A 21,893-nucleotide genomic window follows, 5' to 3' on the forward strand; every position below is an offset into this window, starting at 1 on the left:
AAAAAACTGTTTTATTGGTCTTAAGAAATATTCAAACTTTCGGAGAAACTCAATTTGAGATTTTCATTAGTTGTCAGTTATAATCATCACAATTAAAAGAAATAAACATTTGAAATATATCAGTCTGTGTCTAATGAATTAATATAATATACACTCACCTAAAGGATTATTAGGAACACCTGTTCAATTTCTCATTAATGCAATTATCTAATCAATCACATGGCAGTTGCTTCAATGCATTTAGGGGTGTGGTCATCGTCAAGACAATCTCCTGAACTCCAAACTGAATGTTAGAATGGGAAAGAAAGGTGATTTAAGCAATTTTGAGCGTGGCATGGTTGTTGGTGCCAGACGGGCCGGTCTGAGTATTTCACAATCCGCTCAGTTACTGGGATTTTCACGCGCAACCATTTCTAGGGTTTACAAAGAATGGTGTGAAAAGGGAAAAACATCCAGTATGCGGCAGTCCTGTGGGTGAAAATGCCTTGTTGATTCTAGAGGTCAGAGGAGAATGGGCCGACTGATTCAAGCTGATAGAAGTGCAACTTTGACGGAAATAACCACTTGTTACAACCGAGGTATGCAGCAAAGCATTTCTGAAGCCACAACACGCGCAACCTTGAGGCGGATGGGCTACAACAGCAGAAGACCCCACCGGGTACCACTCATCTCCACTACAAATAGGAAAAAGAGGCTACAATTTGCACAAGCTCACCAAAATTGGACAGTTGAATACTGGAAGAATGTTGCCTGGTCTGATGAGTCTCGATTTCTGTTGAGACATTCAGATGGTAGAGTCAAAATTTGGCGTAAACAAAATGAGAACATGGATCTATCATGCCTTGTTACCACTGTGCAGGCTGGTGGTGGTGGTGTAGTGGATGTTTTCTTGGCACACTTTAGGCCCCTTAGTGCCAATTGGGCATCGTTTAAATGCCACAGCCTACCTGAGCATTGTTTCTGACCATGTCCATCCCTTTATGACCACCATGTACCCATCCACTGATGGCTACTTCCAGCAGGATAATGCACTATGTCACAAAGCTCGAATCATTTCAAATTGGTTTCTTGAACATGACAATGAGTTCACTGTACTGAAATGGCCCCTACAGTCACCAGATCTCTTTTGAAACATTGTCTGTGCAAAAAATTATGACAACAGCAGGGGTTAGTGGACTAATTGCTGAATAGCTTTCATGCAATTTGTATTTGAATTAATCCAACATGCATGTTTTTAAGTGAATCTTCCCAGTGTTTCTGGACAAACTAAACATGTCAAATCTTTCAAGAGTATAGAGATAGTGAGTACAAGCATGCAGTTGTTCAAGGTTTCGAGTCTTTATTGCTTATTTGAACTCAATCAGGATTGGTCAAAGAAAGTTATTTCCACATTCACGTGTGGCTGTATAGTAAAAAGTTACAAAAACAAAAATGTTTTGGCAATGAGAAACACAGCAAAAGTTTGCAAAAGGGAGAGGGTTGGCTTTCCTGTTTTGAGGGAGTAGATTTTAATTCCTCCTTCTGGACTCATATAATAACTTAATCATTATTGTTTACGCCATTTCCCCGCAGAGATATGAAAATATAATATACATTTGATCTTTACTGCATGCAGAGGACTGATATTACAATTTTCAGATGCTCCGATTCAAATCCTATTGTTGTTTAGTGAATATCTTAAGTTTAAAAAACATGACTCATTTCAAAGCGTGATCCCAGTCATGACAAAGCAATTAAGAATCCCAATCATTATAGATATTCTGTTAATAATCTATCAGGTTAGATTGACATCAACACAGCCCAATCTAAAACTGAGATTAAACATGCAGCCGGATTCTGATAATTTGCCCAACTACAAGAGCTGATGTGATTTGTTATAAAACCATGGAAAGGTTCAGAATTAGGTTGCCTCTGTAAATGCAGCTATACAGGTCCATTCTTCATAATGAACAGCTTGGTTAACTATTTATGAAAAGGGACGTAGATACATTTTCTGATATTATTGCTTATGAGCTAACCAGTTAATCATGTGCGAATCTCAAAGTAACTATGATGCTTATGAAGTTAAAACGGTTACCCTAATAAGAACAGTTAAAACACTACCAATGACGTCAATGAACAAAGACCCTCACTCAGCTATAAAAAGTTAAATGTAATCAAACTTGAAAAGCAAAAGCTTCTCAGAGACACTCAAGGGTAAATTTAGTCTTCAAGAATCAAGTCACAAAACCAATACATATGTTTTTAAAGTAGGCTATGTATTTTATTTATTGCCTCAAATACATGTTTTCTTGAGCAATGGCAACTAGGCAGTTAAAAAAATACAGTACATTTAACTTAAACATGAAAGCATATAAAGCAAACCTATGGCATACAAGAATAACCTTCCTAAAATGTACATCTTTACAAGTGTTTTCAAATCAAATGTTAAAAAAGAAAGAAAAAGTGCAAGAGTCAATTCAATTTCAATGAAGGTTGACAATCCCCACCAGTGAAATATAAGAAATAAAATATTAAATGAACACGTATATATAACCATACTTCATATTCTTAAGTTGTTTGGGAGACATTGATATTGCTACCAACAGTAGGCCATGATATTGTGCATTCCAACATTATCATTTATTATTTTGATAAGAAAATAAACAGTGCGTAAAAGAAAACTAAACATTTTTGTAACATTCACAGTAAACAAATAAACAAAATGTTATTCAATGTGTCCCGAAATTCATCAAGATGCCAACCTTTTAATAAATACATTTTATTCAAATTTACAAACGGCTGCCGCTTTTAACAACAGCAATGTGTGGGTCAAGAATAGGGATTTATTTTGCAAATAAATAAGTGGGGGACACTGAAGAGTTCAAACATGAAACAAATTATCAATAACTGTTTATGCTCCCTACTGAAACGAAAGTGATGTCTGTGTAAAAACCAAAACAGAAAAATCAACTAAGACGTTTATTAATTTATACTTAGTTGTAAATATTAGAATGAAGGAGTATTGACTGATCTTCAGGCATGGTGTTATTAGAAAGGGAGTAATTATGTGGAGGGAGACGCTTATCAGTAGTGTGAAGGTGGGGGGCATGTTCCATAAGGCATAACAAAACCAAAAAATTGACCCAAAATTCTGTGAGTTTCAAGAGAAATGTAGCTACCTAAAATACAGTACGGCACTCATTTAACAAGCCCTCACCCCAAATCCCATGGTCCCTCTTTAAAAAATTAGTAACAGAATATCTTTGCTTCTTATTAAGATGCACTACGCCACTTAGCCTATGTAGCGCACGCAAAGGACTGACATATATATTTATTAAAATGTTCAGACGCTCAGATACAAGATATAGACAACTCCTATAGCGGTTTATTGAATATTTCATGTTGAACTATCATACGATGACTCTTTTTAAAGCGTGATCCCCTAGTCATGATGAAGGAGTTAAGAAACCCAAAATCATTCTAGAAATACTGGTATTAGGCAATCTATGGCTTGACGTCAACACAGCCCAATCTAAAGCTGAGATTACACAGGCAACCCAATTCTGATATTTTGCCCAATTAATTGCAATAGCTGATCTGACTTGTCAAAACAATTATTTGAAAAAGATCAGAATTGGGCTGCCTGTGTAAATGCAGCTATATAGGTCTATTCATCCTAATGAACAGCTTGGTAAGCTACGTATAAGAAGGCATGTGGATCCCTTTATCTGATATTATTGCTGATGAGCTAACCTGGTAATTCTTAGCTAATTGCAAAGTAACTAAACTGCTTATAAAGTTGTTACAATTGTTACTGTAATAAGCACAGTTAAAACACTACCAATGACGTCAAATCACATAGGATCATCCCTCGCTCAGCTATAATAGGTTAAATATGATCAAACTTAAAAAGGAAAAGTTTCTCCGGGATACTCAAGGGTTGTTTTCTAAAATGAAATGGTGTTCAAAACACTAACATAACCCCACTTCAGCCTGTGGCATTTCTTCATTCAGGAGATACAAGCAGTCTACCAATTAACATTTTTGGGATGTCAGTATTTTTGTTGAGTGGGGAGGTTCTATTACTTAGTATTAATAAACAGAAATAAGCAGAACTATTTATACATTAAATGGTATCGTCATTTCAAATAGCTATTAAAGCCTGTATGTATGTTTCCATTTAAATGCCCCACCTGGTCAGAAAAGGTAAAATCCTCAAATTGCTAGAATATGTATGATTAACCGCTTCAGAGTTCTACAGTATATATGGACGTTAATCTGTTTGACATGGAAGACTGCTACGCAAACGCTCTGCAATTTCCACAATAGTGCTAACGTATGCATGTTGCCGTAACTACTCGGGTGCGGTATTTGGCATGTTGTGTAGCGTTAGGTCACGATTTGACCATGTGACTTTGGCAAAGCTGCTGTGTTGTACGTTCCGTGTGAAATTTGATGAGTCAGGCAAAGATGCATATTACGGCTACTTTCATATTGCCCTGAAAACCCAATGCAAAGCTAGACTTGGCGAGTGGGTTATGTGGGTTTACAGTAGTATGCTGAATATAGTGTGTTTTGTTTGAAAATTAGGCATTTTGTGTTGTTTTTGTTGTTGTTACGAGACCGGCCAAGCCACAAACATCGATGCGGTATATGCACTTGTATGTTCATATGGTCGTGTGCGATTTCCCCGCGCCTCAGGCGAAGCTACTGGAGCTGAGGCATTGGAACTTCTCTCGGAGGGACTGGACGATATTGGGCTGGTTCTGCTGCGTCTGCTGCTCCGCCCACAGGTACTCCTGCAGACGCTCCCGGTCCGTCAGCCCGCATGAAGACCTCACTGGGGTACAAGGCAAACTCTGTGTCTGGTTCTGGATCACGGCCGGCGCTCTGGAGCTACCTACACCGCCGGTTCCCTGCCCAGAACAGTTCTGATGCCGCTCGCTCTCATCCTCAGAGCGAATCTCCACATAATCATCGTCATCATCGTCTCCGTTGTCCTTGAAATTGGCCATATAGTTTTGGGTGGCCGCGAGCGTACTCAGCCCGGATGCACGGTTCAGTACCACCACCTGCTGGCCGTCCTGCAGGGTTAGGGCAGAAGGACCATGGCCGAAACTGGACCGCTCCGGGAGGCTGCTCTGCCGACCGGCCCGGCCCAGACCACTGGGACCATGGAGTCTCTCTGAGGACCTTTGAACCGGGAGCAGACCTTGGTTGGACCCGGCATGGTTGTTCTCCTTCTGCTGCTGAGGGCGTTCACCAAGCGAGCCGTTCGACTGGCAACGGCTGTACGGCGTCGGTTTCGACAAGGAGGGGGAGTTAAATGAGGTGTTTCTTTTAACAGAACTGTACATATGCTCCTCCTTTTCACCAGGGGCGGAGACACAAGAGCTCCACCTCTGGGTGGGGGAGGTCTCCGGGGAGGGAGGCGTGGTCTTTAGAATGGGGACAGAGCAGGCCGGAGTGAGACTGCGCTGGGGGGTGGAAGACCTGATCTCTGTCATGAAGCTGGCCAGCTCGCCATTGCTGTAGGTGGAGTGGAGCCATTCATCCTCCAGCTCCCGGGAGGAGCAGGTTTCAGGCAGGGACGGAGAGGAAGGCAGCCCCGGGTGGGTATGATGATGAGGGCCAGTAGGGGCTGTGCTGCTGGGGCCCTGACCTGGAGGGTCTTTAAACATTACCTGGTCATACAGCTGGGAGTACTCGGCTATCCTTGCACCTGAAAGGAAGGGGGGAGTGGGAGAGAAAGAAACAAAGAACAAAGATGGAGAAGGGTTAAATAACAGTAAGTGACATTCATTCAATAGTTTGTATTAAAAATATATTTTTAGAGTAAATATATAAATATACTAAACTAGTTGATGCCAACTGTTTTTTTATTTTTTTTATTTGTTACCTATGGCAGCCCCGCCTTGCTTCTTATCCTCCAAAATGGCTGCCAGGTCTTTCTGCTTCTTCTCCAGGTCTTTCTGCTGCTTCCTCTCCTCCCTGTTGCGTCCTCCCGACATGTCGCCTGGGTCCATGCTCTTCATGCGGAGCAGCTGGTTTGCCTTCTTGATCTTCTGGCTGTACTGACGGGCCATCAGGAACACACGGTTCTTGGTCTTGTCCATGAGCTCCTGGGAGAAGCTGTCCACTGCATCGCCCAAAAGAAGGGATGACGAGGCCAGGGGGGAGTCCAGGCCACCCAGGCCAGCTAACTCCCCAGGGAAAAGGCTGTGGAAGTCTCTGATGCAGGGGTCCCTCTGCCCGGGATCCCGGTGGGGCAGATCGCCCAGCTCATCATCATCCTCCAGACGGAAGCTGCCACTGCTGAGGCGGGCCAGTTTGTTCCGGATGCTCTTGACCGTACCAGCAGGGGTGGGGTCTGGGATGGCGGGCAGGGGGAGTGAAGGAGGAGTGAGGGGAGAACGAGTGGGGTGATGGTTGTTGTCTTCTGTGGTAGACTCTCTGAGCAGCTCTGGGACGTGGATGACAGTGATGGAGAATTGGTGAGGAGGGGTAACAGTACTGGGGTTGGGATGGTGGGATGGTGGGCTCTTGGTAGGAGGACTGCGTATCTGGGGGCTGGCTATACTGGGGTTGTTCTTTTTGGGGCTGCTCTTGGCCAACAAGGTCTTGGATGACTCGCCGGTGCTCACGGGAAACGCAGCGGGGAGGCGGTCCGCTTTCTTTTCGTTCTTCTTAATGTAGTTTTCCAAATCGTTCCAGATCTGGTCCACCTGCTCCGACATGCGGTCCCCGGTGTGTGAACGATGGGAGAATGTTTCCGAGGCCGATGAGGAGGAGTAGTCCGGTTCCGAAGTGCCGTGGACGGGTTGGAAGTTGTCCTCTGTCCCCTCGTCCTCGCCGAAATGGAGGCTCTCCTCGGACAGGTAGCCCCCAAGGCCCCCGCAGCCCATCAGGTCCGGTTCAGAGGCAGACTGCAGAAAACTGTCCCTTTCCTGTGTCTGGCTGTAACCTTTCCCAGGGGGATCCCTGAAGCAGATGGTGTCATAGACGTTCTCCTCCTCCTCCACGATATTCAGCTCACACGTCCCCAGCGGTGGCCCCTCCTGGGCGGCTGAGGAACGCTTCCTCTCTGACAAGTGTTCTGGTTTGATGGGAGTTTCTGTAATCCGCCCTGTACCACCCATTGCGTCTCCGGAGGCCTCTCTCTGCACTCCTCGATTCTCCTGGTCCCTCCTGATCAGCCCCATGCTCTTCAGGTCCTCGTAGCTGATGTTGTCGTAGATGTTCTCGATGTCATCAAGCGTAAGCTGCTCAGCCGACGATGAGCCAGAGATTTCGTTGCTGGAAGATTCACCGTGGATCATCCCTTCACCGTCGTCCTCTCGACTGGGTGAGTTCTGTACGCCGGGGCTTTGTTTCTCCCCCACACTGCTGGCTCTTCTTAGTGCTCTGCTGTCTGCGCTGGATGGTGGGTCGATCTGCACCGAGGGAACTTGCTCCACGTGCCAGCTGCAGGGTCGCCCCTGGCTCCTGCCGGGAGATGACGTCACCTCGGACCTGATGGGAAGTGGCTCTGGTTCTGCTCCGCCCGGCTCGGTTGGGACAAACATCTGGTAGATGTCCTCCTCCTCATCATCAGGGTTCATGGTTTGCTGGCGTGTGGGGAACATGGCTCTGCGCACACGATGGTCCGCCCAGATGTTCCCCACTGGCTGGGCGTCACGCCCCGGGATCTGTACAGATGGGTCGAGGGGGTCTGGAGGTTCCTCCGTCACACGGGGTGTTCTGAGGAGAGGAGGGTGGTGACTTCCCTGAGGAGATTTGCTAGCCCTCTGAAGAGAAAGACAGATTGGAAGATTGTATTACTTTGGAACACAAAACTTAAATGACAGGTAGACAGGTCATTTCTTATACAGTCATTCCTCCGTGTCATTCTCATCACATTGTTAGGGGTCACTCACCTGAAGGTCTGAGGCGCTCATGTTGAAGGTCTTCCATTGGTCGATGCTGCTGTCCATAGACGCCTGTTGGTTCAACCGCTTCCTGCTCGACTTCCCTGGGACTCGCAGCCTCTTTCCCTCCCCCTGCAGGCACAGTCCAAAAACCATGTAACGAACATTAGCGGTCTGAAACCAGACTCATAGATCATGTAATAAACATTATTTAGCTGAAGCCAGGCATATAGATCAAGGGTTTGGGGTGGTAAATTAAATTTCAAAGTTCAAACTGGTGCATTGTGGGAAGTTCCAGAGACTCACCAGGCCGCTATCATCCTCGTCATCAGCGTCCTGCTGATGTGGTTCCTCCCCATCCTCCCTGTCACTAATGTCAAAATGGTCCCCTGGGTCCAGAGACTCCTGCGACTGGTTGACCAGACTGCGGCTACGACCAATAGTTCCCAGAGCCAGCTGGGATACCGGAGAGAGCAGGGTGGCGCCCAGACTCGTCCGCTACAGTGATGGGGGGTAACAGATTAAACATGTCAAATGTGTGAGCGGTCAGGGGCTTTAGGAATCATTGCAAATTACAAACGCAAAACTATTTCAAACCTTGAGTTTGTTACTGGGATGTAACAGTGTCTCTAACTGTAGTATTGTGTCCTCATTCTTAAATAACCGATAAACAGAGTGAGGCTTACCTTTGAGCCATCTTCCTTGGTTCCGTGTTTAGCATTCTTCAGTAACTTGGACAGTGGCTCTGTGGAGAGGCAGACGTGTCAGTTACACAGCCAAAGAAAAAGATCCTGAAAACCAGTACCAGCACTGGGGATTTACTCTGCCTTGTCCCTGTACTTCCTGTTTTTCTCACCTGACTTCCTGCGTACTCGTCGAGGGGTGGTGCCCTCCTTGGTGTTAGGGCTCCTCTTTTCCCCATCGGGACTGTAATGGAACCCTGGGTGGTCTGGAGAGGACAGGGGAGAGAGTGTTACAGAAATAACAAACCCAAAAATGTCATGTTATTAGTTACAAAAGGCTTCGACCAATATCAAATGGATACTTACGCATAGCGTCCATCTCCAAAATGGCCTGCTTGGCCTGAAAATGGTGGAAAAAAGACATCCATTAGTGAGCTCCATTACAGAGTTCAGTAAGCCTGTAATTGGTTAAATATATAGGTCTTCCAGACACTAGGTGGCACCAGATGGCAATGTTTGCCAAACATGGAAACAGTAGCACTTCACAAGCATCAAGTTTAACAAGAGACCCCTTTATTGTAACTACAATGAACCCTTTAGAAATGTATTCTGGACAAAAGCATAACTTTCCATTTGTACCCGAACCAAGATGGAAAAGGGAGGAGAGAATAAAAGACAGAAAACAGAGAGACTATTTAACTTCCTACTTAAGTTAATTCATTAGTGATCGCATATTCTGCATTATACATGTAAGAAATGGGCTAAATGAATACAGTTTGTTTGACAGCTCTGCTGCTCACCTTGGCTGGGATTTTAGCTGGGTGGTTTTCAAGTATGAGTCTCTTCAGGTGGAGGATCCACATGCGTTTGTCCTGCTGGGACTTGGCCTGAGGGCGGAACCCAAAACAACCGTGAGGAGACAGGCGGATTAAAGGAGAGCCTTTAAACGATTGCTAAGACCATTTTGACAAACCCATAACAAACGGTGGGCTATTCCACTTTTACTCCTTTCAGCGTTCGTTACATAAGGCCAATTACGGCATCGTTTGAAGTCCCTTTACAAAACTTGTATTGAGGGGGAAAAAACAATCCGCCCTTATCCAGTCTAAACAATTTAACATGTCTGGGCACTAAGGCACAGGGATTGTCTCGGCAATGATGGGATAGCAACTGTGAAATGGCCTGTGAAATCTGCTGTAGGTTGGACTTATGTTTGTTGCTTTACCTGCACTGTGTGTTGTAGTTTGGGGTTCTTGTAGTGAAACACACTGAAGCTGAGCGGCTCCTTTGGGATGATTTCCACCAACATCAGGTTACAGCACTGTAATGTCACAGAGACCGGGTTAGCTCAGTGAAAGCATCACTGAGGGTAGAGGCATTGGAACATGTTTCGATATTTATATGGGTGTCGTGACTGACCAGGATATGGGCCTTATAGGTGTAGGCCTCCTCGCGTTTTTTAGTGACCAGCAGCAGCTTGTCGAACAGGAAGAGCGTGCGCTCATTCTTGGCCCGCTGCAGCCGGAAGGTCCCTTCGAGGACCAGTTCCCCGTAGCCGATCAGATCAGGCCCCTTCCAGTTTGTCAGCAGGCTCTGGATCTCCTGAAAAAGAGAGAAATGGAGAGACAGGAATTGGATGAGAGTGAGAAAAGAAACCGTTGAGAAAAGAGGAAGAGAAGCCAGAGTGAGGAAGAGGAAAAAAAAAGACAGACAATAAGACAGATAAGCCAAACCCTCTTTACAGACCCTGAGTAAATGCGTCCTTACAAATTCAGACTTCAGGACCAGGATTTATAAGGTGTTTTCCAAACCTCGTTTTCTTGGCGCCAATTAAACACGCCCTGTGTGGCATCTGTGTTTCGACCTACCTGTAACCTCACAGATCCCTGAAGTCTGCTTCCACACATTTCCGCACCGCCGCGTTGTGTCCGCGTGGCACTCTTACACGTGCCTGTAGCTGGACTGACTGAATGTCTGGATGCGCGCGCTCACCTGCAGCCTGATGGCGTGCTCATGTTTTCTCTTCATGTCGTTGATATGCCAGGCTACTCTCTGCATGGTGTCGATGGCCTCCTGCACCACGTCGTACGTCTCCGTGTCTTTCTCCAGGTGGTTGGCGATCTCCTGTGGGGCGACAGGATACGCCACAGGGTTTAACATGGGTAATGCGGCCGTTGGATTGGGGGCCATCTGTTTCTGCAGTAGCCGACTATGCTGGCTAGCTCTTTCTTGGCAATAATTCTCGCCTAGCTCAAAAATAGACTGGCGAACAGGCACTACAGATGCCGGGTGCGGATTTGATTGACCTGGTGTTTCTGGAATGTTTTTAAACAGCCGGGAACATGTTTTTCTTAAAAAATAAGACACTTGGAATCACCACTTCAAAACGTAAGACTTGATTTGCCCGAACAAAGACGCGTTAACCCCTTAATGTACATGTCAATTACAATCCTCATAACAATTCACATTTCTTGTTGATGCAGGGATATTTCTGGGATGTGAAAAACTGTCTCAAATTAAAACCCAAGCTGTGGTCAGGTCTGTGGGTTCAGCTGCTGTGGGGTTTATCTGTTTTGCAGGTAGCTGCCTGTGAGTGTTACTGACATGTAGCAGTAGGTGATACTTCAGGATCCTCTGCACTGGCTTGAGCAGGTACGAGCCCAGAGGCAGGGAGTGGCCCAGAGATTCCTGACGCTCCCGGAAAAACTTGGCCAACGCCTTATTCCTCATGCACTCCGTCAACACAGCAACGGACCTGCAGAAAGAGAAAGGGAGCCGGGGGGGGGGATTAATCCTAAGAGACGATGACTGAAAATGTTGCCAAATTAAAAGCCAACGATGGAGGAAGTTTGCATATACCCACACACACATGCACACACACATGCACACACAAAGGCACGCACGCACACACAAAGGCACGCACGCACACGCACACAGACAGACAGACAGACAGAGTTCTGTCAAAGCAGATGCAAGTTCGGGTCAAGGAGACTTGATAGATTGAATTGCCTTGCTGTGACCTACAGAAAAATGTATTCCATTGCATCAGATTTGACTGTATCAGTATGAATGGACTTCTGTATGGACTTTTACAACTCAACAGCCCCCTTGCACAGCTGGTGACCTTTGCTAAGGTCACACACGACCGACACACACACACAGGACAGAAGTAAAGCCATTTAGAGCTCTCTGGTCAGGTTTCTCAGACACAACAAGATAAAGCCATGTGGTGATTTGTACTGGAATGTTAATACGCAACGTCACAGACGCACAAACACAGCAATCTAGAACTCCTCTAAGTTATTGACAATGATTAAAACAAACAAATTAATGTATTTTCAATATCACATAGCGTGTTTAATTGCACTGCAAAAGTAACATACTTCAGACATGCCATGGCCAAAGGTGGACAGTTTGGACGATTGGGAGAAAAAAACACTCCCTCGTTAGCAATCATTGTAAAATAAATAAAAAAATAAAATAAAATAAAAAAGAGTCCTCCCGATTTCAGCCCACAGACACAATCATGTGCACACACTCTCCAATAACAACACATTGTTCACACAAGGTGAAATAAAACATTAGTGGCTGAGTGCAAAGAGGTGACGGGTCTAACACCCATCTGTCAGAGTCGGAGCTATAACTCTGTCAGTATAATAGAAAGAAAACTAGAGGGAGTGAAGCCCTGAGGCATTTACTGGCAATGAGGCAGACAGACTCCTGTTGGGTTGGGCCGTATCTCAGGGATTCAGTGAGATAGAAAGAGACACAGAGAGAGCGCGCGACAGACACAGAGAGAGCGCGCGACAGACACAGAGAGAGCGCGCGACAGACACAGAGAGACATGTCTAATGATATAACGTTTAATATGGTTTGATCCTTCTGAAATGTTAGTAATGTTCCTTTGACAATGCAAACAAATATTTCTGATTCCAAAAAAGGCCCTTTAAATGAATATTTACTTTTGAGCGGGGGGGAGACAGGTTGAGAAGGGGTAAACTTCATACAAACAACAGAGCTACATGACACTCTGGGAATCCAAAGTGCGGAAGTCACATTCACACCTCTATTCAAACCCAGGTGGCATAGGATGACAATGAGGAGGAAGACAATGCCCCCATACACACTAAAACTACACAATGGACTTGTGGTAGACAAACCCGGCATTCCTGAAGGCCCTGTTTTGGATTGAACCGAACTGGAAGGCCAGGTAGGTCAATTTCACTGATCAATAAGCCAGGTTGGTCTGGTAGAAGCACCACACCCAACTTGTTTTTTCCATTGTAGGGACCTGACCCTAAACTAAACCTAGCCCTAGTAATTCCTAAACCTGAAAGTAACCCCAATTCCAACACTTACCCAACTATACATAACACCTAACCCCTATGCTGCATTTTCAATAGTGGGGTCCTGCCAGGTCCCCAGATGCACACGTAGACGTGGCTCACAAACATGCAAGTGGGGAAGACGCTCAGTGTTTTATGCAGCCATATTTCGGGTTGCTTACCTTGGGTAGTTGGTACAGTACTGGGTGTATATGTGGAACTCTTCACTCTGGAAAGGAGAACATCAAATTAATACACTTGTGTTACGTTAACACAAGTCCATGCAAGCACTGGTACCAGCAGCAGAAAAAGCTACAAACAAACCCTTCAACAAACTGAAATTCGTCTCTTGACTAGACAACTTTAAAGACCTCATGAAGTGTGTGAGAGTGGGTAAGAGTGAGAGTAAATTTGCATTAACAGTAAATGAATGAATGTCTTTTTCAGGCCTATGGGGGAGTGTTGCGTTGGGTAACTCACTGGTCAAGCGTTCCCAGGAAATGCTTAATGATCAAGAAACAAGAATGAGGAGGGCCTCGCTCCACAGTTTATGGTTGTGAATGAAAGTGAACCACTAAGGTTATGATTTGCAGTAAGTATCTGAATCTTAAAGGCTCTGTTCAGCGCTATGCTTGGGACTCTGATTAAACCCCCCCCACATTCTCATCCCTGGCTCTTTTAATATGTCAATTTTCACCTCTCATGCCTCCTTGCACTTCAAAACCATTAGCAGCGGCATGATTTATCAAAACTGGAAAGAACTTTGCTCCCCTCTTTGATCAGTTGCTCGGTTCTCCTACCATTATTCCATACAGCACCTTTTATAAACTTTTATATATTCTGCACCCTTAATTTGTAGGACCCCATCTCGTCGCATACAATTACAACGAGCTTGGAAGAGCTGAAGATCGAGATAGGTCTTCCCCCAAGGCATCTGTTCCTAGCCATTCTGCTTCCTCCTCCCGTACACCATGTACAAACAGTCATTGAGATGAGTGTGTGAGGTCATGACCAGGCTGTGACGAATCAAAGAAATTGCCCGCTGGCGATGCCACCCCTTGCCTGGCGATGCAAGGTCAATACACATCGCCCCATGGTACATGTCAGGCAGTGGCACAGCCAAAGCTTGAACGTAGACCGTGGTGGACAGCTTGGCACTTTCAATTTCTGTAACTAGCCTTTCAACTTTGCCATCCATTGTCTACCTCTGTCCATACTACCCAGCTCTTATCCAGACTTTTCAGCATTGATTGCTTACTGGTTCGTTTTATCCAGAGCGGCTTACATGCACATAGTTTTCAACTTAATTTCTTTCTTCATCTTCCTCCCCCTGCTGTCGATGCATGACTCATGGAGTTGTGTAAACGATGATAGTTTCAGCCATGATTGCTTTCATTATGTTTCTATAAATACCCTGGGTTAGGCCTGAGACAGGAAGTGGACATTTATCACTGAAAACAACAACATAAACTAGAAGGACTGATAATGTGGAAGGGGCCCTGTCCTGTGCCTCTGCATGCAAATACTGATACAGTAAAGACAAAATAACACACACAAACTGTGTCAGAGGTGGAAGAAATCCATTGTAAAAGTACTTTGCTTACTGGTGTAAAACTCCCTCCACTTGCTTTTGTTATTCCTTGTAATGAATCCGTAAATGAAACTCCTAACCAGTGACCTCATTGGATCCACTCTGGAAAAAAGCCAAGTACCTTTACTTTGCTTTTTCTGAACCTCTGCCCCACTTGAGGGCTAGAACATGACGCCAACAAACCTGGCATGTGATAAAAATGCAAAGATGGTATAAATGCATGCATGCATAGTGTACATTAGTATGAGCTAACACACACAAAACACACTTGTATTGGTTTTACTATCAAAGTGGGGACCAATTAAGGGTTCAAAATGTTTTTGAACCAAAAAAAATGAAAGAAAAAAAAAATCCCCCTAACCTTGACCTAACCGTAACCTTACCCACACTTATGCCTAAACGTAACCTAATCCTAACTCCAAACCTTAACTGCAAGTCAGATAAAGCATCCTGTCAACAAAGATTGTCAAAATATCCTCACTTTGCATTACTTTACGTGTTTTACTATCAAGGAAAAGTCATAGTGAGGACCAAAACAGGAACACACCCTTGAGGTTCTTGGTGGGAAAAACATAAAATTGAAGAGCAGGATTCTCTTTAGTCCCCGGCTGTCTGCCGCCAAAGAGTAGCTAAACACATGCAGATGTGCCACCAATATGAATAAGCACACACACTCCAATACCCAAATCACACACACTCCTAACACATACTTCAATACCCAAATCACACACACACAAGCAAACACACGGTGACCCAAAACCAGCAAACCCAGAAATAAAAATCTATAAAATATTGCCCTTGTAAAAGAACTCATGAACTCATCCACTATAAACAGCAATCCATGCCATTGGATCCTTCTAATTGAGTTCTAAATCCTAGCTGCCATTTACAAAAAGCATTTTGGTGCAGTCAGGCCAGGACAAGATATGTTGATTTCTTCCCAGCTTTGATTATCGAGCACCTTTCTTATAACAATCCTTTCAGTAGCACCTGATGTACTGTGATGTAGATATAGACCAATAGATTGTGAAGTTCAGACCGTATAAGGACAGCAAGGTACTGGACCACAGGATTTCTGCTGAGCAGTTGTAGACGTAAATCTACAGATGGCAAATCACGATTATGATAGGTCGAATGGTAATTGCCCATTCTATAGGAAATTGGTTTTGCTTCTGTATCCATTACTGGCAGGCTGAGAGGTTGACGCTTCCTCAGTCAAGGAGACTAACCAAATGCTGAAGAGGCATTTCTTTGGACCTGATGATAAAAAACAAGGAGCTCCGTTTAATTTCGGATCGGATCTGCAGTCAGCATGTAGTGGCCCATAAAGACTAGGCTGCCAAGTCAACACATTTCACTGACATCTGGGTGAGGAACATCAGGACAGATTGCGGGGGGGGGGGGGGGGGGGGGGGGGGGTTCCTCTCCTTCTAACGCTTTGCTGAGTTCAGTTGTGTTTAATCTGGCTGGCTAAAACAGCCGAAGAGAACAGATTCTTTGTTCTTGTAACCGGGAATTCACATAAGTGAAATGTGAGGGGAACCTCCTAGGTAAGTGATAATAATCAAAAAATAATAATTTTTAACAAACAGTGTTCACAACTGTTGTGGATACCAACAAGATTTTTTTATTTTGTAAATGATTTCCACCCCTGATGAGCAATGAATCAACAACAACTTTGTAGTAAACCTGATGTTGTAGTTAAAGACTTCATGCAAACCTCCTTACAGCTACCGCCCGAGACTGTCAAAAGAATTACCTTTCAAAGAGTGCACCAAATTGGAGCACATAACACAACCAGGTGGCATGACCATTCATTGCAAAGTTTGAGCATTATAAACAAATATAATTGGTCACAAACAACGGAAAACATCTGAAAGGAAGTGCGTAAGGAAATAAATGATCTGTTTCCCCAAGAGAAGGAAAACGAGCAAGGAACGAGCAAGTGGAAAATGAGCATACATCATCATCAAAGTATATATAGATGGTCATAAAAGTATTGGTAGAAGAAATACTGAAGAAGAAAGGATAGACTCGGATCACCATTTGGTTGTCATCCACATTAATCCCACTGAATTTCAAAGGGGACAAGGCTACTGGAAATTTGATAAAAGCCTGTTTCATAACCAACTTCTTTCTAGATCACATGGGTACAACCGGTACTCATATTGTATTGTGAAATCAATCTGATGATGATGGCTGAAGTAACTAAGGTACAGACTTATTTATGCAGAGTCATGTCCCCCCTTGAGTCTAGAATACCACTGATTCAAAACCATATACAGTGGGGCAAAAAAGTATTTAGTCAGCCACCAATTGTGCAAGTTCTCCCACTTAAAAAGGTGAGAGAGGCCTGTAATTAGCATCATAGGTACACTTCAACTATGAGAGACATAGTTAAAAAAATAAATCCAGAAAATCACATTGTAGGATTTTTTATGAATTTATTGGTAAATTCCTCGGTAAAATAAGTATTTGGTCACCTACAAACAAGCAAGATTTCTGGCTCTCACAGACCTGTAACTTCTTTAAGAGGCTCCTCTGTCCTCCACTCGTTACCTGTATTAATGGCACCTGTTTGAACTTGTTACCAATATAAAAGACACCTGTCTACAACCTCAACCAGTCACACTCCAAACTCCACTATGGCCAAGACCAAAGAGCTGTCAAAGGACACCAGAAACATAATTGTAGACCTGCACCAGGCTGGGAAGACTGAATATGCAATAGGTAAGCAGCTTGGTGTGAAGAAATCAACTGTGGGAGCAATTATAAGAAAATGGAAGACATACAAGACCACTGATAATCTCCCTCGATCCGGGACTCCACGCAAGATCTCACCCTGTGGGGTCAAAATGATCACAAGAACGGTGAGCAAAAATCCCAGAACCACACAGGGGGACCTAGTGAATGACCTGCAGAGAGCTGGGACCAAAGTAACAAAGGCTACCATCAGTAACACACTACGCCACCAGGGACTCAAATCCTGCAGTGCCAGATGTGTCCCCCCTGCTTAAGCCAGGTTTGCTAGAGAGCATTTGGAAGGTCCAAAAAAGGATTGGGAGAATGTCATATGGTCAGATGAAACCAAAATATATATTTTTGGTAAAAACTCAACTTGTTTGTTAAAACTGTTTGGAGGAGAAAGAATGCTGAGTTGCATCCAAAGAACACCATACCTACTGTGAAGCATGGGGGTGAAAACATCATGCTTTGGGGCTGTTTTTATGCAAAGGGACCAGGACGACTGATCCGTGTAAAGGAAAGAATGAATGGGGCCATGTATCGTGAGATTTTGAGTGAAAACCTCCTTCCATCAGCAAGGGCATTGAAGATGAAACGTGGCTGGGTCTTTCAGCATGACAATGATCCCAAACACACTGCCCGGGCAACGAAGGAGTGGCTTCGTAAGAAGCATTTCAAGGTCCTGGAGTGGCCTAGCCAGTCACCAGATCTCAACCCCATAGAAAATCTTTGGAGGGAGTTGAAAGTCTGTGTTGCCCAGCGACAGCCCCAAAACATCACTGCTCTAGAGATCTACATGGAGGAATGGGCCAAAATACCAGCAAATGTGTGTAAACCTTGTGAAGACTTACAGAAAACATTTGACCTCTGTCATTGCCAACAAAGGGTATATAACAAAGTATTGAGATGAACTTTTGTTATTGACCAAATACTTATTTTCCACCATAATTTACCAATAAATTCATAAAAAATCCTACAATGTGATTTTTTGGATTTATTTTTCTAATTATGTCTCTCATAGTTGAAGTGTACCTATGATGAAAATTACATCTTTTTAAGTGGGAGAACTTGCACAATTGGTGGCTGACTAAATACTTTTTTGCCCCACTGTATATTTGTCCTGGGGTTCTGGGTCCCGGTGTGTGGATCTCTGTGCTGTGGTTAGCGATGTCCATGATAGTTTCGGGTTTGTTTGTGGATGTGTGTCTATGTAAAGTGTGCTTTAGTAAATAAAAAATTTAAAACTGAGTTGAAATTATGCTAATATAGATGGTTAATTGATAGATAATATCTGCTTGCAAATGGCTGATCTACTCCCCCTTAAATCCTTCAGCAGTGTGTGTGTGTTGTGGCAGGGAGAATTTAGGGATTGTTTGACCCAAAAGAGTTAAACATAGACAATGTTATATATTTCAAACACACACACAGCTCTGCTTCTCGGGTAGTCTCAGAATTGGGAAAAAAAGTGTGTGTGTGTGTGTTGGATCCGAAATTACAAAATATTTCCAGGCAGCAGTTAGTGACTCTACCCCAGTTCATGACCCACACACACACTCCCTGGAAACACTCCAATAATCAGGGATAATTCTAAACGCCTGCAATCTGTGGTCACATAACAGGTACTGTCCTCCACTTTGGATGACTGCAATCAGGATTACTCTGTGGTAATTACACTAAATATGCATAAGTAAAGACGCACTACAAACAATGTGTTGTGTGACTATGTGATAAGTCCACCTACACACGACATAGGTACTTAGTATGGTAGAACATCACATCGACCTGATCTAATCTACAGCAGGTATTCAGCTCTGATAGAGCAGAGTAGATTAGCTAATGGGCCACTCGGTTAAACAGAGCCGATGATAGAGTATGATCAGGCTAATGCTTTTCACCTGGGTTTCCAGCCACTGACTTGTCTTGTTCAACACTGTAGAAGGTTTTTATTTTGGCGTTTTGGTGATCTAAGTTATTTCAAATTTAAATGCATGTTTGTTCATGGCAGTGGAGGGCCATTTGCTACCGTGCGTTGGTGAGCGGGTAACTGTAAAACTGGACACGTGTTTAAATGATAGCTACTGTACGCGATAGTCTCACAAACTCTAGCTCAGTGATAGGATTGGCGTTAGTCGTTTGTTCATGGCAGTGGCTGGAGTAGCTGAGATGAGTGTGGACTACAACAAAATGACTGGTGTGTTTGTGCATCTACAGACGATTAAACAGAGGATTGGGTAATTGCTGGCGTTAGTAGAGATAAGTGTTTTCAGGAAGTGTTGGAATGCAGTTATCATGACATTGAGAGTGATTTTGTGGGGAATGGACAGGATGCCACAGGAATGGAAGGAAAAACCTATGGAAGTATTAAATGATTATGTGTGAAGAGATGGAAAAGCTAACAAAGGAGTAGCATTTGTTTATCTTCTACTTGGTTGTTGTTGAGGCAGTACCTTATGCCCTGCCCATTAATTACACATTTGGTCAGCTCTTAAAATTCCGGCAAAATTTTCCTCTTGTGCTTCCGCAGTTGAGAACTACATTCCTACAGTGTGAGGACAGGGGTCTGAAGAGCATCAGAATAAGTAGCCAGAATGATTTAGAGTTTATCAAGTTTGGTCGGTTTTGGATTGAATAAGCTGTGATTGCGAGAGAGACGATGTGTATGCAGCACATGCTTGGAGTGTTTATTGGTTCCGAACCAGCTGTTTAGACAGGCTTCAACAAGAGGGTGCGTGTGTGTGTGTGTGTGTGTCTTTGTGTGTGTGAGAGAGATTCTTACCTTAGCTACAAAGCACTCTGCGATAGCCACAGGGTCTGAATTACACTTTTCCAGGTCATGAAGCAGATCTCTGTAAACCAAAATCCCACCAAAGTGTCAGTACATTAACCACACACAAACACAAAAAACTGCTCTATATTGGTCTTTGTTCTAAACAACAAAAATGCCCAGGAATAAATGCCCAGGAGACGATAGTTCGCAGGGTACTATAAGTGCTTGGAACAAAAAGTAACTTCCATGAATTGAAATAGGCAGTGTGTGCGAGTGCATACGTTTGTGCGCATATTAATCAAATAATTTTTCGTTGAGGAAACATGGGGGCTATTGTTGCATGGCTACAGCATGACATCATTCTGACTGTCCTGTAAAGCAGGAGTTCAACCTTTTTCTACCAGGGCCCCCGTTTTTAATTTATTTTTGTTGGAGTCAACAGTAGTTGAATTGTCAGCAGTCTAAGAATGGTTTTAAATGATAGTAAAATTCATATATCTACTCTGACATTTCTGCTGTAATATTTGAATTATGTTGTTTCAAAATGTATTAACCAGAAATGTTTCGGGTGCATACAATGAAATATATTTCTGTTGGTCAAATGGAAAAGCTGCAACCCACTCCTTTCTTGATGTCCCTACTACATGCATCTCTCTACAAATGAAAGACCTCAAACTTGGACAAGGTTTATCCCTCAGTTATTTCCTGGCTGCTGACTTTCGGTTCACAAAATTTCTGTTTATTTGAAAAAACAAGCGCTAAACAATGTAGGAATTCATTTAGCATTGTATATGATAATATATATATATGAATTTCCAAAAACGTCATTTTCAGAGCATTTGTCAGTTACCCATCCAAAGGTTAAGGTGAGGTTAGTGAGAGCACTATGTGGGGAGAGTTGGTTTAAATTCAAGCTGGTGTTGCTTCAGCTAACCTCCGCAAGTTGGGACGGAATTAGAAAAAAACCTAAGTGAGGTTTGTGAGGGAGTTTTTTTTTTAACAGGGACCCTTATAAGTATAAGATTAAAATGAAAAGGTATGGAAACAGTTAAGAGCATTTACATATCCATCTCTTTTATTGTGGCAGGGATGCTAGGACACCCTGTTTTGGGGCCCCACCCCATAGACTGGGAATCACAGCATTAAGGAGTCGCACACTCGCACACACTCGCACACCTTACAACAACTCAATGTTTACTGGAGATGCTGGCCCACACACTGTGACAGGTGCCAATAACCATCCTAATTCTGTCTGGCACTCTATATTTGTCATGTGCGTGCGTGCGCACCTATTACTGAGCGTGTCGTTTACCTGTTGAAGTGGTAGATGTCTCGGATGTTCCCGAACAGAGACCCTTTTTCCTCTGAACTCAGCGCCAGCTGCGACTGGTTACTGCACTCCAGGTAATCCTACAGACAGATGAAAACAATGCGTACTTTAGAAACAACAAGACTATGCTAGTATTTTTTGTACAGACTGCCAAAAGACTGAGCCAGAAACAGAGCCACACAGCCTAACCTGCCAAATGTATGACAGGAGACATATTTCCCACAGATCACACACAAACACACGTACATGTTAGGTCAAATACCACAATGTGCAGTCAGAGACCCGGGATTTGTAACCTGCAGCCACTCTAAACATATTCAACATGTATTTTCTGTGTTAGTCTTAGTCATTCACATGTTTACTGCAGAATAAAACAACTGTTAGCACATTGTTACAACACTTCACACAGCCAATCATATTTGAAATTCCTTAAACCTTTTGTAACTTGGGTGGAATGTTTACTCTTAAATTCAGGGTCTTCTCTAGTTTCGCCGTTTATTATTTTAAATTTGATCCATCATATTTTTCATTTGCTTTGATTAGCAGTTTAAACAAATGATTTA

General features: G+C 43.7%; 1 protein-coding gene across 4 annotated transcripts in view; it reads right to left on the minus strand.

The window, feature by feature from the left end:
- Positions 1-2,249: 2,249 nt before the first annotated feature.
- Positions 2,250-21,893, minus strand: part of LOC105017484 (pleckstrin homology domain-containing family G member 1) — a 73,395-nt gene continuing 53,751 nt past the window's right edge. For all 4 annotated transcript variants that reach the window (XM_010882141.3, XM_020056316.2, XM_010882143.3 and 1 more), the window contains 15 exons: positions 21,313-21,410; positions 20,010-20,079; positions 13,080-13,126; positions 11,177-11,327; positions 10,565-10,696; positions 9,992-10,174; positions 9,798-9,893; positions 9,373-9,459; positions 8,939-8,972; positions 8,746-8,838; positions 8,576-8,634; positions 8,196-8,387; positions 7,899-8,021; positions 5,882-7,769; positions 2,250-5,704 (listed from right to left, as the gene is read on the minus strand). In XM_010882141.3, the coding sequence (XP_010880443.2) occupies positions 4,680-5,704; positions 5,882-7,769; positions 7,899-8,021; positions 8,196-8,387; positions 8,576-8,634; positions 8,746-8,838; positions 8,939-8,972; positions 9,373-9,459; positions 9,798-9,893; positions 9,992-10,174; positions 10,565-10,696; positions 11,177-11,327; positions 13,080-13,126; positions 20,010-20,079; positions 21,313-21,410 (4,278 nt within the window). In that variant the 3' untranslated portion in view covers positions 2,250-4,679. The remainder of the gene's footprint in view (positions 5,705-5,881; positions 7,770-7,898; positions 8,022-8,195; positions 8,388-8,575; positions 8,635-8,745; positions 8,839-8,938; positions 8,973-9,372; positions 9,460-9,797; positions 9,894-9,991; positions 10,175-10,564; positions 10,697-11,176; positions 11,328-13,079; positions 13,127-20,009; positions 20,080-21,312; positions 21,411-21,893) is intronic.

Source organism: Esox lucius, chromosome 18 (assembly GCF_011004845.1).
Source record: "Esox lucius isolate fEsoLuc1 chromosome 18, fEsoLuc1.pri, whole genome shotgun sequence".
Taxonomy (NCBI): Eukaryota; Metazoa; Chordata; class Actinopteri; order Esociformes; family Esocidae; genus Esox; species Esox lucius.